This window comes from Barbus barbus, assembly GCF_936440315.1.
Source record: "Barbus barbus genome assembly, chromosome: 40".
Lineage (NCBI taxonomy): Eukaryota > Metazoa > Chordata > Actinopteri > Cypriniformes > Cyprinidae > Barbus > Barbus barbus.
Genome location: NC_136718.1, coordinates 821,730 through 839,438, shown reverse-complemented (window position 1 = coordinate 839,438; position 17,709 = coordinate 821,730). Strand labels below are relative to the sequence as shown.

Here is a 17,709-nt window from a genome sequence, read left to right as displayed (position 1 = left end):
GGGCTGCACACTGTGCTCCTGAGGCCTCTCCTGTCCACGAGTCTGCTCCAGAACCTCCAGAGGAGGCGGCGTCCACTGCAGAACCACCAGAGGTGGCAGCTTCCGCTGCAGAACCTCCCGAGGTGGTGGCGCCCACTCATGAACTCACTGTCTGCCTTGTCACGGCCATGGAGTCCGTCCCTGAACTCGCTGTTTGCCCTGTCACGGCCACGGAGGCCGTTCCTGTACTCACTGTCTGCCTTGTCACGGCCACGGAGGCCGTTCCTGACCTCACGGTCTGCCCTGTCACGGCCACGGAGGCCGTTCCTGAACTCACTGTCTGCCCTGTCACGGCCACGGAGGCCGTTCCTGAACTCACTGTCTGCCCTGTCACGGCAATGGAGGCCGTTCCTGAACTCACTGTCTGCCCTGTCACGGCCATGGAGGCCGTCCCTGAACTCACGCCCTGTTCTGTCACGGCTAAAGAGGCCGTCTGTGAGCTCAAGCCCTGTTCTGTCATGGCTAAAGAGGCCGTCTGTGAGCTCACGCCCTGTTCTGTCACGGCTAAAGAGGCAGTCTGTGAGCTCTCGCCCTGTCCTGTCACGGCTCAAGAGGCCGTCTGTGAGCTCTCGCCCTGTCCTGTCACGGCTAAAGAGGCCGTCTGTGAGCTATCGCCCTGTCCTGTCATTGCTAAAGAGGCCGTCTGTGAGCTCTCGCCCTGTCCTGTCACGGCTAAAGAGGCCGTCTGTGAGCTATCGCCCTGTCCTGTCATTGCTAAAGAGGCCGTCTGTGAACCCTCGCCCTGTCCTGTCACGGCAAAAAACGCTGTCTATGAATCCTCGTCCTGCCCTGCCACGCCCTCTGTGATCATTGCCCCTTTGGATACTGTTCGCCGATCATCGACCCACGCTTGCTCCACGGATTGCTCTGTCTTGCCTCTGCCATACCTGTTTGCTGTCTCCCGACCCTGCCTGTATGACCATGTTTTATAATAAAGCTTTGCACATGGATCCGCACGTCTCACGTCTCGTCAGCCCCGTAACAATAGCAAACATCAGTCCTGAGTCTTCAAATGTTTTTTATTTTTTGTGTAAGGCACCACAATACTTTGTAATAGAAATGGTTTAACAGAATTATGACAGAACTATGGTTTAGCTGCAATTAACAACTCATTAACAACAAATTTATATTCAAATATTTCATGCATAATAAAATGCATCTATTCAACGTTTTTAGTGCACGAGGATGAGAAAGTTATATAGTCTTTAAGTCATGTGTTTGAAAATACATAATAAAAAAATGCATTGACATTTGTCAGCCTCGAAAAAAATGAAAAACAAAAGTGCATGCTCAACAAAAATAAAGTGCATCCTCATACCAAGGTTAAGTCGCAACACTTGTTGCGACACTTGGGGTGGTGATGGCGCAGTGGATAAGACACATGCCTTTGGTGTGAGAGACCCGGATTCGAATCCACTGTGAGACACCAATGTGTCCCTGAGCAAGACACTTAACCCCTAGTTGCTCCAGAGGCGTGCGACCTCTGACATATATAGCAATTGTAAGTCGCTTTGGATAAAAGCGTCAGCTAAATGAATAAATGTAAATGTAAAACACCGGTTATCACTTGCCCACCGCAGCACCGTCCCTCACTGTCATTTACATTTTTTTAATAGTAATAAAAATCATTTAGTTCTGTTAGAGAACAGACACTACAATTAAAACTGAACGCGGCTGCTCATTATTCATGACCCTTCCACATAAGCCAATAACAGACCGTTTCATTCTGGGGAGAAATCCTAGGATTGTAAATGAACATGTAAAACTGTTTCTGGAGAATTTTTGCACATACCTAAGCCACATTCCTTCTATGTAGATATCAGAGAACAATTTAAAATATTGTATCAATACATTCTATGGCACATTTAAAAAGACCATCTCGCCAATAGATCCTACAGTGTCTCCCATTTCTAATTTGTCACACAAACAGCATTCTTCTTTTACACAGGCTGCCAAAGATTCCCATCCTAAAGCCGTGGTCACACTAGACTTTGAGCAAGCAACATTTTTACGAACATTTTTATTGGTCATAATATGATGTCATATTTACAGCATGTTTATATTCATCCGAAATGTAAAAATATGCAATCTACTGCACTGTACTTAAATGCTGCAATCCTGTAGATTTAAACTCTGCATTCTTTTAATTAGCTAAGAGGTCAAGTTGTGACCTGATGATCTTCTGTTGGAGATATCTTCAAAGTTCAACATTGGAACAAAGTGAAATCTGCGTGAGCTTGCATTTCCTGTCTCCCACATCCACACAAATCAAAGGTAAAGGACTGAAAAATATAGTGTGACCGGCCCTTAGTAAATAATAATAATAATAATAATACATAATTATAATACATAATTATAACTCATCAGTTCATCTTATACCGACCTACAGGCAGAAACCTGTTTAAGAACTGTTAACAGATGGACTAATGAAGCAGAGTGGGATTTACAAGCCTTTCACCTTACTGATTGGAGTGTTTTTGAAGCTGCTGCCACCAATCTGGACAAGCTCACAGAGACTGTAACTTCATGTATCAGTTTCTGTGAGGATATGTCCATCCCCACCAGGACATTCTTATCATTCAACAATGATAAACCATGGTTTACTGGGAAACTCAAACAGCTTCGTCAGGCCAAAGAGGATGCTTACAGAAGACAATCTTGTATAACCAGGCCAGGAACAGACTAAAGGCCTTTCCACACTGAGCGTGACATAGCAAAACGAATTTCGGACAAGATGACACACTGGAATAAAAGAACAGCTTGCTATGGATGCTTCCACATAGACCACAAAAATTTGCGCACCGAAAATGCGAATGGTTTTTTTCATCCAGTCCGACGAATCGTTTCAGTTTCGTAAAGTGAAAACATGGGCCGTCCAATAAGATTTGAGCATTACATCACGTGGCCAGAGCAACTGCTGTTACCCAAACGGTCAACGCGGTGGCGCTAAAAGCTCAGAGGACTGTATTGAGCACAAGAGTAAAAACACCGAAGTAGAGGACTTCTTCCACAAGAGAGAAGAGTGAATGCTGAGTTCTTGTTATTGTTGGTATTTAAGAACAGACTATTCTCACATGTTGTTTATACAGAATAACATTTATATTAATTCTCCACTGGATTATGTGATCTGAAGAGCACTGTCCATTATCTTCCACGAGCGCGAGTGTTTATGAGTCAGAGCTCGTTCACTAGACCTGTCAATCATGCAATCATCTTGCCCTTCCATATACAGGTGCATCTCAATAAATTAGAATGTCATGAAAACGTTCATTTTTTCTTGTAAGTTATTTCAAAAAGTGAAACTTTCATACATTTTAGATTCATTGCATGTAAAGTAAAACATTTCAAAAGTTTTTTGTTTTAATTTTGATGATTATATCTTACAGCTGATGAAAGTCAAAAATTAGTATCTCAAAATATTAGAATATTTACATTTGAGTTTCAATTAATGACCATCCCTACAGTATAAATTCCGAGTATCTCTTGTTCTTTGAAACCACAATAATGGAGAAGACTGCTGACTTGGCAATGATCCAGAAGATGAACATTGACACCCTCCACAAAGAGGATAAATCACAGAGGGTCATTACTGAAAGCTGTGGCTGTTTACAGAGTGCTGTATCAAAGCATATTAAATATAAAGTTGACTGGAAGGAAGAATTTGGGTAGGAAAATGTGCACAAGCAACAGGGATGACCGCAAGCTTGAGAATACTGTCAAGAAAAGCTGATTCACAAGAAGTGGACTGAAGCTTGGGTCAGTGCATCAAGAGTCTCCACGCTCAGACGTCTTCAGGAAAAGGGCTACCAAGCCACTTCTGAACCAGGGACAACGTCAGAAGCATCTTACCTGGGCTGTGGAGAAAAAGAAATGGACTCAGTGGTCCAAAGTCCTCTTTTCAGATGAAAGTAAATTTTGCATTTCATTTGGAAATCAAGGTCCCAGAGTCTGGAGGAAGAGTGGAGAGGCACAGAATCCATGTTGCTTGAAGTCCAGTGTGACGTTTCCACAGTCAGAGATGATTTGGGCTGCCATGTCATCTGCTGGTGTTGGTCCACTGTGTTTTCTGAAGTCCACAGTCAACGCAGCCATCTACCAGGAAATGTTAGAGCACTTCATGCTTCCTTCTGCTGACAAGCTTTATGGAGATGCTGATTTCATTTTCCAGCAGGACTTGGCACCTGCCCACACTGCCAAAGGTACAAAAAGCTGGTTCAGTGACCATGGTGTTACTGTGCTTGATTGGATTGATAGATAATCTATGGGGTATTGTCAAGAGGAAGAACTTTTCCATGACAGTCTAATTTATTGAGATGCACCTGTACTAGAAAATTGGAAAAAAACTAAATATTTTACATTTAATTTGGGTCTTGTCAGGTCAATTCAGAAAAAAAGCATATTTATTTAAAATCACCATAGACTTGAGGATACTAATGGAAGTCCTGACCTGTCTTTGAGACAGTTGTCAAAGTTTTGAACCTAAACTTGTGCGCTGGTTGAACATCAGACTTGCAGATCCAAGTCGACTCATGATAAGTGCTAGTGTAAAGTGGCTACCTGATGTTATTGAAGGTAAATATTTTTAAACAAGTTAAATATAGAGCAGTATCTGGTTGAATAATAAAGATCTGATACAATCTGATCAAGATTTTATAGATCTCAGCAGGGCTGCACAATTGGAAGAGCAATAATGATTACCATTACAGCTTCCACGATGACCTAATTGTTATCGATTACAGCATCATATTTAATAACATTACAGGTTACTGCTCATGTTTTTTTCCATCCTTAAGCACATGAATGCAGTGGCCAATTAATTCAAATTTAACCGATGTTAGTAATAGCAATTACAGTACCAAAGGAAAATAGCTGACCATCAGAGCTAGGTAGAGTACCTACAAATAGTAGTCCATTATTGATTTAAAATACATGGCAAATATTGTAGTGAAGTAATCCATTACATTACACAATAAGATTCTTATTTATTTCTTTTGACCGAACTCATTTATCACATTTTTAATAGGATAGTATCATACTGATATAAAAAATACAAGAAGAGAAAGAAAATATTACATTCAGTGTTTTTATTAACGTGAAGTGCATTAAACATCACATCAAGGTTTTCCAAACTGGGGTCCATGAAGGAAAACCTAGTAAGTAATTAAATGCTAAAAATGTAAATTGATCAAATAAAAAAATGATAAATGTAATCATTTTAAGTAGTGACGTATTGTCAAGTATGGTGACCCATACTCGAAATTGGTGCTCTGCGTTTAACCCATCCAAGTGCACACACACAGCAGTGAGTAGTGAACAAATGCACACACACACACACACACACACACACACACACACACACACACCGTGAACACACACCCACAACATTTATGCTGCGGCGCCCGGGGAGCAGTTGGGGGTTTGGTGTCTTGCTCAAGGGCACCTCAGTCGTGGTATTGAGGGTGGAGAGAGTGCTGGACATTCACTCCCCCCACCTACAATCCCTGCCGGCCGGGGACTCGAACCCGCAACCTTTGGATTACGAGTCCGACTCTCTAACCATTAGGCCACAACTTCCCCACGACTTAAAGTAACCATTAACACAAAACACCTACTAAAAAATATTCCATATTTTGTTTACCTGTATGTCATGTGGCCATTAACCTCAGAAAACCAAACACCAAATGTTTTAATTATAAACACATCACCTTAAAATCTCAGGGGTAGTCAAGGAAATATATTAGAACAAACACAATAGGCTGACAATAAAATGGGAATATCTTGGTCATTCAAGTAAAAATGTATATGTTCATCAGTACTTGATCCAATGTTGAGAAAATACTTAGAAAATTGAAATAATGTTTGTAATTCAAATCAAATGGTGTATGGGCAGGAGATGAGCATAGCCTAGTAACTGTATCTGTGTGAATGACCACACAACTGGAAGAATTCATATTAGCAGTAGGAAAGGACATTTTAAAGATGAAAAATAATTATGCAGTCATGAATAATTTGTTATCATTGTGTCAATAAAATGTAAAGTAAAAAGAAAAGGAAAATGTAACAAATGACATGTATTTGGTTATCCCTCACTGTTGAGCATTTAGATTTTTATCGTGTGATCCTGCAGCTCTACCTTTTAGGTTGCACTGCTGATAACATTATTGATATTTCTCTTGACTGCAGGTGCTGTCCGGCAGAATCCCCTCATGGGAGGACTTCAGATAAAGACTTTATAAAGGGCTGCACCTGGCTGGAGACCGAGACGGTGGGAGGAAGGAGAGAACGAATAAACAGTGCATTGCTGACCCTAATATTAGACTATTCGAGTGTTCACAGGATTACTGACAGCAACACACTTCTCAAGTTCAATGTTGTGTTCTTAAAAACTGATTCCAAGTCAAATTTGTCCATTTAATATTTTTTTGTTTGAATGTTAAATGTCTGTCTGTTGTATATTTATTAAGAACTTTTCTTGATACTGAATAGCTGTTAAGCACATTTAACCTGCATTGACAAAAGTAAATTATTTTATTTACATTTTTGTAGTTGAGCGTGTGATTTATTCTCTAGTTAATGAGACTTTTTACATAAAGCCTACCATCAGCCGCATGTGGGCCACATTAGTGCAGTGAGGTCTTAACAGAACCCAGCCTTGCCAAAATTACATACAAGGCCCATATATGGGCCACATAAAAATGTATTACTTGGTTCACGATAGGCTGAGATATGGCACTGGTTTGGTTCAGTTCTGGCTAAAGAACATGTGGGCCAATTTTGGGCCGGCGAAGATGTACTAATCTGGGCCACACTTTAGCTGTAGATTTGGGCCAGATCTGTGCCAAAGGAGATTTGCTGACTGGGGGATATTCACTCGACGAGCTCGTGCTTTGCTCGTGCACATCAGCTATACAGGCATCAATACTGAATGTTTAACATTCATTTCATTGCATGCATATACTCCGTAGACATCCTTAATCTCTAATAACTCCATTCTGCTGTCTGTATTTCTTTGACTGAATATGGCACTTGTCACATGCTGTGTGGTATCGGCGTTTGGTATCGTTGGAGTCGAGGGAATCAGATAACTCATTTGCAATTAAAAATATTTACATACGACAGGTGGGCATATTATGGGATGTTGAGGAGAACCAATGCGGATGAAGGTAAATCCGAATGCGTTATCTGTTCCTTGGATTATCCAAACTTTCAAAGCCTTTACTCAGCGATAAATAAATAAGTTTGATTTTATTGAATGAATACTCTGTTTTACTTACGACTCATGCTGTAGCTCTCTGAAGTGTGTTTTGGTTTTAAGAGAGACTACTCTAGATCGCAACTGCAGACAAATTAATTTGATGTGATCATTTTACCACCGAGTGGCCTGATTTAAAGCCAGGAAACATTCAGAGTTACAGTCACTGATCTCTGAACAGCTTTCACACTGACGGTCATTACTGCTACTTGTGCAAAGCGCTTGACCTGACCATGACCTGAAGAGAACACGTTTGAGACCAGCATTTCTCGTAGAAAACAAAGAACATATAAACTCTTCATCCAGTGTATTGCTTTTAAACTAGAGAACTACAAACCATTATATGAACTGAACAATGTGTAATGATTCACTTAAAATACAATTATCATAACTTTAAAAGTTTATTAAATAAAAAAAAATAATTCATTAAATACTACATATTCTTTGCTGAAGCAGCTGCTCAGAGACCCTGAAGAAGCGAGCGTTTCTGTGTGAGCAGAAGATGAGTGCTTACTCTGCAGTAATGACTGCGCTCTCGCTCACATGACTTCCCTTCCTGAGATCCTCACGTGAGAAGCACAGAAAGACCCTGCTTTTCATCTTGTCATGATGATGGTCAGTAACTTGCCATGTTGAGTGTAAGTGATCCAAACAACAGTCTGATATTAACCTGCATGTTCAGGTCTTACGGTAAGCTGTGTATTTCTGTAACAGAAGGGCTCAGCTGTATCGGAGGAAACGGCTACATCCTTGTCTAGGAGTCCTGTGGGTAGCTGTCGTACATCTCTCTGAGGTGCAGGATCAGCTGTGCCGTGTTGTGTCCGGTCAGCGCAGACACAGGGATGACCGTCTGATGGACGCGGCTCCTCAGAGCCTCCAGGTTCCTCCTGGCCTCCGGCAGGTCCATCTTGTTGGCCACGATGGCACGAGGTCTGTGGGACAGCTGAGGATCATACTGGTCCAGCTCGAAGCACAGCTGCTGGAACTGCTCCCAGGGCTCCGCAGAAGACATGTCCAGCACGAACAGCAGTAGCCGACAGCGCTCGATGTGCCGGAGGAAAGAGACGCCAAGCCCACGGTTCAGATGAGCGCCAGGAATCAGCCCAGGAATATCAGCCACTGCCATCGAACGGGGAGAGAGAAAACCAGGGCTTTAACAGCTGACGAGTCAGTGCTTCATCAGTTCTCTTACCATGACTGAACACACACACACCTGCCAGCTGCTGGTGGTCTCTGTACGTGACGATGCCCACGTGAGGCTTGAGCGTGGTGAAGGTGTACGCCGCCACCGCCGGCCGCGCATTAGAGATCACACGCAACAGAGACGACTTGCCTGCATTCGGAAAGCCAACCTGCTCACAAACCAGACACAACTTCAGTCCACAGTCAGAAAAAAAACACACACATAATAATCCTAAAACAAGAATCTCAAATCATTTCCCATCAGAAAAATCAAGCATCTTTCTAAAACAGATAGACACGTTGCTTCAGGTTTTTGCAACTGATTATGGAAGCAAACAGTAATATTCTTATTTTATATATATATATGTGTGTGTGTGTATGTATATATATATACATACACACACACACATTAAGGATATATATACATATATATATATATATATATACACAGGTCCTTTTCAAAAAATTTGCATATTGTGATAAAGTTAATTATTTTCTGTAATGTACTGATAAACATTAGACTTTCATATATTTTAGATTCATTACAGCACAACTGAAGTAGTTCAAGCCTTTTATTGTTTTAATATTGATGATTTTGGCATACAGCTCATGAAAACCCAAAATTCCTATCTCAAAAAATTAGCATATTTCATCCGACCAATAAAAGAAAAGTGTTTTTAATACAAAAAAAGTCAACCTTCAAATAATTATGTTCAGTTATGCACTCAATACTTGGTCGGGAATCCTTTTGCAGAAATGACTGCTTCAATGCGGCGTGGCATGGAGGCAATCAGCCTGTGGCACTGCTGAGGTGTTATGGAGGCCCAGGATGCTTCGATAGCGGCCTTAAGCTCATCCAGAGTGTTGGGTCTTGCGTCTCTCAACTTTCTCTTCACAATATCCCACAGATTCTCTATGGGGTTCAGGTCAGGAGAGTTGGCAGGCCAATTGAGCACAGTAATACCATGGTCAGTAAACCATTTACCAGTGGTTTTGGCACTGTGAGCAGGTGCCAGGTCGTGCTGAAAAATGAAATCTTCATCTCCATAAAGCTTTTCAGCAGATGGAAGCATGAAGTGCTCCAAAATCTCCTGATAGCTAGCTGCATTGACCCTGCCCTTGATAAAACACAGTGGACCAACACCAGCATCACTGACTGTGGGTACTTGACACTGGACTTCAGGCATTTTGGCATTTCCCTCTCCCCAGTCTTCCTCCAGACTCTGGCACCTTGATTTCCGAATGACATGCAAAATTTGCTTTCATCCGAAAAAAGTACTTTGGACCACTGAGCAACAGTCCAGTGCTGCTTCTGTGTAGCCCAGGTCAGGCGCTTCTGCCGCTGTTTCTGGTTCAAAAGTGGCTTGACCTGGGGAATGCGGCACCTGTAGCCCATTTCCTGCACACGCCTGTACACGGTGGCTCTGGATGTTTCTACTCCAGACTCAGTCCACTGCTTCCGCAGGTCCCCCAAGGTCTGGAATCGGTCCTTCTCCACAATCTTCCTCAGGGTCCGGTCACCTCTTCTCGTTGTGCTGCGTTTTCTGCCACACTTTTTCCTTCCCACAGACTTCCCACTGAGGTGCCTTGATACAGCACTCTGGGAACAGCCTATTCGTTCAGAAATGTCTTTCTGTGTCTTACCCTCTTGCTTGAGGGTGTCAATGATGGCCTTCTGGACAGCAGTCAGGTCGGCAGTCTTTACCCATGATTGCGGTTTTGAGTAATGAATCAGGCTGGGAGTTTTTAAAAGCCTCAGGAATCTTTTGCAGGTGTTTAGAGTTAATTAGTTGATTCAGATGATTAGGTTAATAGCTCGTTTAGAGAACCTTTTCATGATATGCTAATTTTTTGAGATAGGAATTTTGGGTTTTCATGAGCTGTATGCCAAAATCATCAATATTAAAACAATAAAAGGCTTGAACTACTTCAGTTGTGTTGTAATGAATCTAAAATATATGAAAGTCTAATGTTTATCAGTACATTACAGAAAATAATGAACTTTATCACAATATGCTAATTTTTTGAAAAGGACCTGTACACACATTAAGGAAGACATTATGAAGAATGCTGGTAATCAAACAATTGTTGGCCACCATTGACTTCCATAGTAGGGGAAAAAAACTGTGAAAATCAATAGTGGCCAACAACTGTTTGATTACCAGCATTCTTCATAATATCTTCTTTTGAGGACAACATGAGAAAGAAAATTACACGGGACGACACCAGGGTGAGTAAATGAGAGAAACTGAATATATATGCATGAATACTAATATGAATGTTTACCTGCATGTCACTACATCATTAGCGCCACGTGCAAATGTAGATGTTATTTTGTCGTAGGGCTAGGCAATATGGGCAAAAGATTATCACAATGAAATTTTACATATCAGCCGATATTGATAATTATCACAATAAGTTTAAAAACTTTATTTCTTTCAAGTTTAAAGGCAGCTCCTAAGTGAAAGTTGTAGAAACCAGATGGTTAGTTATGGTTTTAAACGACTCTTTATGGTCAGAACATGACAAACACTTCATGTTTTTGAATTCTTTACACTTTTCCTTAAAATAAATCTGAATTGAAAAATGTATTCCCCCAAGGGAACTCATGCCGTGTCAGAACGTGACCACGCTCTGAATCACGAGTGAAATCAGTCCAACAGAGTGGCAAGACGTCCCGGGGGGTGACTTTAAAAAGACATTTTAAAACCGGAAGCTTTAAAAAGACATGTGGTGTATACAGCAGCAGCTTCTGTTGTTCAGTAAGCGCTCTGTGTGTGTTTGTCCTATTTACTGTTGTTTAAAGTCATTATGGCAAGCTCTAAGGAAGTGACTTTCAGGCTGTGTTTCTCCCTGCCCGCGCTTCATTACAGGAGGAGATGCACACAGTGTGTGCGTTGCTTGTTTGGGAGCAGAGCACGCACAGTCAGCTCTCAATGTGAGAGGCTCTCGCTGCGGACATCTTCCCATTCTTCTCCCTCACCCACCAGATCCAGTGCTCTCTCTCAGGGATAGGAAGCACGCACTGCCCAGGGAGAGGGCTCCCCCTATCTTTCTCTGAGGAGGCTGATGTGGAGAGCATCAAACCAGACGAGACTGTAGATTCACCACCCCAGTCGTCCAGTACGAGGAGCTTCTGGAGGTAGTGACTCATGCAGTTGCCAAGTTGAACATGGACTGGCCCGCCGAGAAACAAAACAAGCGTCCTAAGTGCAAGTTGAGCAACAGTTTTCTGCGACCTAATCTGCTACCTCCACACGAGGCCTTCTGCTTTTCCCTGATTTGCACACAGAGGTGTCTAGATCGTGGGGTGCCCTAGGTTGAACAATTGCTTGCAGGTTATCTGTCCCGAGGGACTGCATTGCACCTCAAGGCATTGCATTGCCCTCCAAGCCTCTTCGCCTTTGGTGGGCAAAGCGTACTCGACAGCAGGTCAGGCTGGTGCTTGTCTGCACACTATGGCAGTGTTGCAGGCTTACCAAGCCAACCTGCTTAAGGAGCTTGATGAGGGTGAGGAAGTGCAAGCCGACAACATTAAAGAGCTGCATCGGACCGCAGATTTGTCCCTCCGTGCCACCAAGCAGACCGCTTAGCCATGGGGCAGTCTATGGTCAAGTTTCTGCTCATACTGATGCAATTCTCGCGGCTGTAAGAAGAGTGAGAGAAGGCCAGTCAGTCACTGTCATACTGTTTCAGAGACTGTTGGGTCTGATGGCAGCCTGCTGTACATGAGACCCCTGCAGTGGTGGCTCAGGACCAAGGGGTTTTTCCCCTTCTCTTGGTGGTCAGTCATTGGGAAGGAAGCCGTTTGTTACACGTTTCTTCCGTGTTGTGCTGAGGTTGTGCCCAGTGCATGCTCCAGATTCCCACCATGGGATTTGGCCGTGGTTTTGGAGGTGCTGTGCAAACCTCCTTTTGAGCCTTTGGAGGAGGTTGCAGACAAATTCCTTACAATTAAGACTTTAACTTTTCTGTGGCCCCTTCATATCTTGAGTTTGCACCTTGCATGGCTAAAGCTTTTCTGTACCCGAGACCTGGGTATAGTCCTAAAGTGCCCTCCTCCGTTCCAAGGCTAGTTGTGCTGCAGGCCTTCTTTCCTCCTCCCTTTCCCAGAGGGAACGAGATGCTGCGTCTCATTACCATACTTCCTGCATCCCTGCAAGCACTTCCTTCTCTTACCAGAAGCTGCCGCTGTATCCTAAAGCTTCCTGGTCTCTACGTCACCCCGCCCGTGACGTCTCACCACTCTATTGGACTGATTTCACTCGTGATTCAGAGCGTGGTCACGCAGGGGCGTTCCCAAAGCGTCTCTTTCCTTTGGGGAACCATGGTTATAGAGTTTCTGCATGCTCTAATGAGTGGAAAATCATGAAACAGGTTTGTGTTGCCTGAATCTGATGACGTGTAACTTCAGCGGTTTGTAGTGCAGGATTTTTTGTCTCTTAGAAAAGCACATTTGACAGTAGCTTGGCTTAGGATGCTGATGTAAATTTATGTTCATTATCAAAAACAGTAACATCGGTAAACATCTGTAACATCTGATTTTTATATGGTGAAATTTAATTATTCTGACTGTTTGAAGTTTATTAAAATTAAGCATTGGTCTTCCAAGTTCACCCCAAAATAAACATTGTGTCATCATTTACTCACCCTGGTGTCGTTCCAAACCTGTGTAAGTTTCTTTCTTATGATGAACTTGAAGAAAGATTTTATGAAGAATGCTGGTAATCAAACAGTTGTTGGCCACCTTTGACTTCCATAGTATTTCTTAGTACTTTTTCCCTACTAAGGAAGTCAATGGTGGCCAACAGCTGACTGAATACCAGCATTCTTCATAATATCTTCCTTTGTGTTCCACAGAAAATAAAAGTGCATAGAGGTCTGGAAGGACATGAAAGTGAGAGGATGATTTTGGAGAGTGGTTTAGCACTGACCAGTGCGGCGTGGGCCATGGTGCGCAGCTCCAGCTGAACCACACGCTCCTGGCCCTTCTCTCCAGGCGTGGCGGTCAGGGGCGCTCTGTTCTCATTGGACAGGAAGAAGCGGTTCCCCTTCCCCCCCGCACCTCCGTAAGCCACCGTATACAGCTGGCCGTGCTGCGAGAGGTCTGCCAGCATCCTGCCCTCCTCTCTGACCAGCGTGCCGACAGGAACCTGCGTTCAAAGCGTTACTCTGTACACGTGACTTCACACACAAAACATCCTGCATGTGTTTGTGAGGGAAACTCACTGCGATGTAGGTGGGGCTGGCATTGCGTCCAAAGCAGTTTTGACTGCTTCCTGCCTCTCCATCTTTCCCACGATACACCGTTGACACAGAGGACAGTGATTTCACCTGCTGGTTCACTGCAGAGAAGAGCGACGGGAAAGATGAGGCAGATAGTTAGCTGGATGCATTCAGATTTATTAAAATGGAAAAGTGTGTAGCGGCACGTCAGGCTCTAAGCAGACGTACACTCTTCCATGCAGCAAAGCCACACTACTGCAGGTATCTGGAAATACAAGCAATTCTTGCCACCTGCCGAAATTTTTTTTTATATAATTATTTTAAAATAACTTTATAAAGCATATAAAAATACACATCCATTCATTTCTCTATATCACATGAACATTTGAGAAATTATCTTCGCAACATTTTATAAATGAGGCGCCAGACCTCTTTATTGATGTTTATTTATGCTTATTCTTTTAACATCAATCTACATTCAACACCCCATTAAAACAGAACAAACCACAGCTTTGTGAAAACCCTGCTACGACATGTGAAATTGAGCTCAGGCGCGTCCAACATTTTGGGCACGTCACATTCTTGAAGGTGTATAGACAAACTAATTCTGTAAGCAATGTTGTGTTGTATGTTTTTTTGAAGGGGCAAATGAAAGGGAATTTTACTTGCCTGACTGGACAATTAACCTGATGAAGACATCTAACTAGGGAAGCACGAGAATGACTTTATTACATTATACTATAAATATCTTGGGACAGTCATAGATTCTGAACGGACTTTTGAAAAGAACTGGGAGTCTGTGTGTAAAGAGAAACGCCACAGAAAGCTGTCCAGATTTCACAATGATAAATCCATGATGACACTCTTTTATTGGGCTTTTAATGAATCAGTCTTGTCATATTCCCTTGTGTCATGGTTCGGTAGTTTGTCTTTGAAGAACAAAAATTCTTTGAACCAAATTGTCATGTGAGCTAGTAAGATTGAAGGTGAATCACAACCTAACGTAGCAGGTCCAGCTGCAGAATAAGGCGAGTTTTATTATTAGAGATTGTTCCCATCCTTTACATGCTGAGTTTCAACTCCTTCACTCTGGCACTGATTTGTGGCCCCTACGTGGAGAACTAGACGATAGGAATACTTTCGTACCTGTAGCGATTGAATTAATGAATAAAAATAGCAGCAAATGATACTCTTTGCTATGCATTGAATTTGATCCTTTTAGGGGTGTGTGAGTGTGTATGAGAGTTTTTTATGTTTTTGGATATATTGGATATTTTTCTATAATGTTTATAGTATGTTTGATGTTTTATGAACCGTTTTAAAGGGGTGGTTGATTGCGATTTCACTTTTTTCATGTTAAATAGTGTGTAATGTTGCTGTTGGTGCATGAACAGTATCTGCAAAGTTGCTGCACTGAAAGTTCAACGTAAGCGGAGATATCGTCTTTTAAATATCAGGAAGTTTAACGCCTACAAAAACGACTCAAATGGGACTACAACGAGATACTTCCCGGGTTTCATACGTAACAAACCCGTAAATGTACCTCAACCCTCCCTCCGGAACATGCAAAAAAGGGGGCAAGGCCATGTTCTGCGGCTTTGTCGAAGAGGAAGAGTTATAGTGGAGAGCTGTAGCCATGCCATCGAAAGTGAGTTATTTTCACCCAGCTGTCAGGTCTTCTGTGTTCGGGCTTCCTATGGACGCTGTAGTTCGTCAACAATGGTTAAAATATATGTTTGATTATGTTCCTGACAATTACAATCGTAATTTAGCTCTCTGTGCTGCGCATTTTACGGAAGACAGCTTCCAGAATCGACACGAGTTCAATGACTCAACCAGAAACTATCACTAAAACATGGAGCAGTTCCAACTTTAAAACCAGAGGCAGCAGCCTGCAAGTAAGATTTAATCATTTTAAATGTATTTGCATGTATAATTTCAGACGTAATGTTTTAGTTTTATCAAGGACGTAAACAAATGCCAATGCTGGCTTTAGTAGCCAGTTAGTTAGGCTATTTCGTGTGTCTATGACAAACGCGTACAACCATTTTGGACCCGAATTTGTAATTATGTACTAATTTTGTAAATGTATTTTCCATGTATACTTTATGACGTAATTTTTCATGTATTCAGTTATATTAAATGTTTAATCAGGAGAAACCCATATCTCAAAAGCTAACAAACAGCAGTAGCATTTTCAAGTAACAGCGTATCGAAATTCTTTGAGAGAATAATAAAAAACAAATGTACCATTCAGAAACGTTTTGTAAGAGCCGTGTTTGCAGAGGTTCTGCTTGACTCTCTTCATTACCGCTTTCTGGGTCTGATTCTGGCTCAAACTGATACGGCAATATTGACACCATTATTTATATTTGACCGGAGCACATGCAGCTGTCGCCCGTAAAGGTGATGGGCGTGAAGTTTCCGGACAATGTGCAGTACGCAGTTTAGCCAATCACAACACACCGGCCCAACTAACCAATCAGAGCCCATTGCCTGTTTCTGAGGGCGTGGTTTCATAGAATCAGGAAGTCAGCCGGTCGTTCAAATGACAGAGGAGAAAGCGGCTTACAATAAAGGTGAAATTTATGAAAAATAAGCCGGTTTTTAACAAACGAAACACAAAGACATGTTATATTGCACCCCATAAACACAATCAAGCAAAGAAAAAAGGCAGTAAACCACCCCTTTAAAGGGTTAGTTCACCCAAAAATGAAAATTAGCCCATGTTTTACCCTCAAGGCATTAGGGATGCAGCGATTAACCGGTTCCGCGATTAACCGCGCTTTAAAACGTCACGGTTAATTAATCGTAAAGGTTTCGCAAAACCGAGTGTTTCTGTTGCACGGAGCTGAACTGTTGCAGCCTGTGCAAAATGAAAACAAAGTCACACTAGTGGTGCACCAGCTTCAAATGACGCGCTGCTTATCAGAGACACTGAGGCTACTACACTAATTACATTAGTGACAGAGGGACTAAACAGTGAAGCTTTATTTCCACCAAAGAAATGCCTGTCGATAGTAGTGTGTAGGGCTCCACAGTGCGAGCATTTTACTCGCATTTGCGACTAAAAATAGATGTGTGCGAACTGGAAAATGTATTTAGGAGCACAAGTGCGAATACAAAAAAAAATACAAAACAGCCTAACTTATACAGTAGCCTATAACAAACGTATTAATTTATTCTGTTTATTTATGGAAAAATTGCGATGCAGCCTCATATGATTAGTTTAGAACTTTAAAAAGGCAACGGTTTAATTTAAATGAGCACAGATGAGAAGAAAAGCGGAGCGAGTTAAAGTGAAGACGCGCTGAATGACGCACATTCGCCACTGGAGGGCGCTGCCGCTGCCGTTACCCCGGTAACCCAGTAAACAAATCAGCTGCGCTATTTTCCTAAAACTGTGTAAATAATGTTTCACACTCAGTCATTTAGATATTTATATTCGCTTTAGTCTTCACAATAGCATCAAATAATTCTTACTTAAAGACTTAATGAGCTATTTATTTTCAAACATTTTTTCTAAGCTAAACATGGCCCATCCACTGATCTATAATAGAGAACAGCGGGCCTATCTATATATCAACGACTGATTCGTTATTATTGTTCAGTAACACAAGCTCCATTAGTTAACATGAAAAAAACAATGACTGCATTTATTAATAATGCTATCTTAATTTCAACTTTTAATAATACATTATAAAATCAAAAGTTGTCTTAATATAATTCAATGGAGCTAACATTAACTAACATAGTTGTATTTTTTATTAATCAACATTAACAAAGAATATTAACTACTGCAACAATTAGCTATTGCACATTTTTAGTTAATGTTAACCTGCTTTAACTAATGTTAACAAATGGGACTTACTTACCTATTGTTCTTTCGTTCATTATTTTCAAAAGAGAAATACTGTCATGGATGTTTACAGAGCAGCGGTCACCTTTTTTAATTCTAATGGAAGAGATGGACTTTTGTTTGTTGTTTGTTTATTATTATTTTGTGCTGT

At 41.8% G+C, this 17,709-nt stretch overlaps 1 protein-coding gene across 1 annotated transcript in view; it reads right to left on the bottom strand.

Moving 5' to 3' along the window:
- Positions 1-5,110: 5,110 nt before the first annotated feature.
- mtg2 (mitochondrial ribosome-associated GTPase 2) overlaps positions 5,111-17,709 on the bottom strand; it is a 20,461-nt gene continuing 7,862 nt past the window's right edge. The window contains exons 3-6 of the mRNA XM_079401271.1: positions 13,703-13,818; positions 13,408-13,626; positions 8,505-8,643; positions 5,111-8,410 (exon numbers count right to left, since the gene is read on the bottom strand). Coding sequence (XP_079257397.1) covers positions 8,046-8,410; positions 8,505-8,643; positions 13,408-13,626; positions 13,703-13,818 — 839 coding nt within the window. The 3' untranslated portion in view covers positions 5,111-8,045. The remainder of the gene's footprint in view (positions 8,411-8,504; positions 8,644-13,407; positions 13,627-13,702; positions 13,819-17,709) is intronic.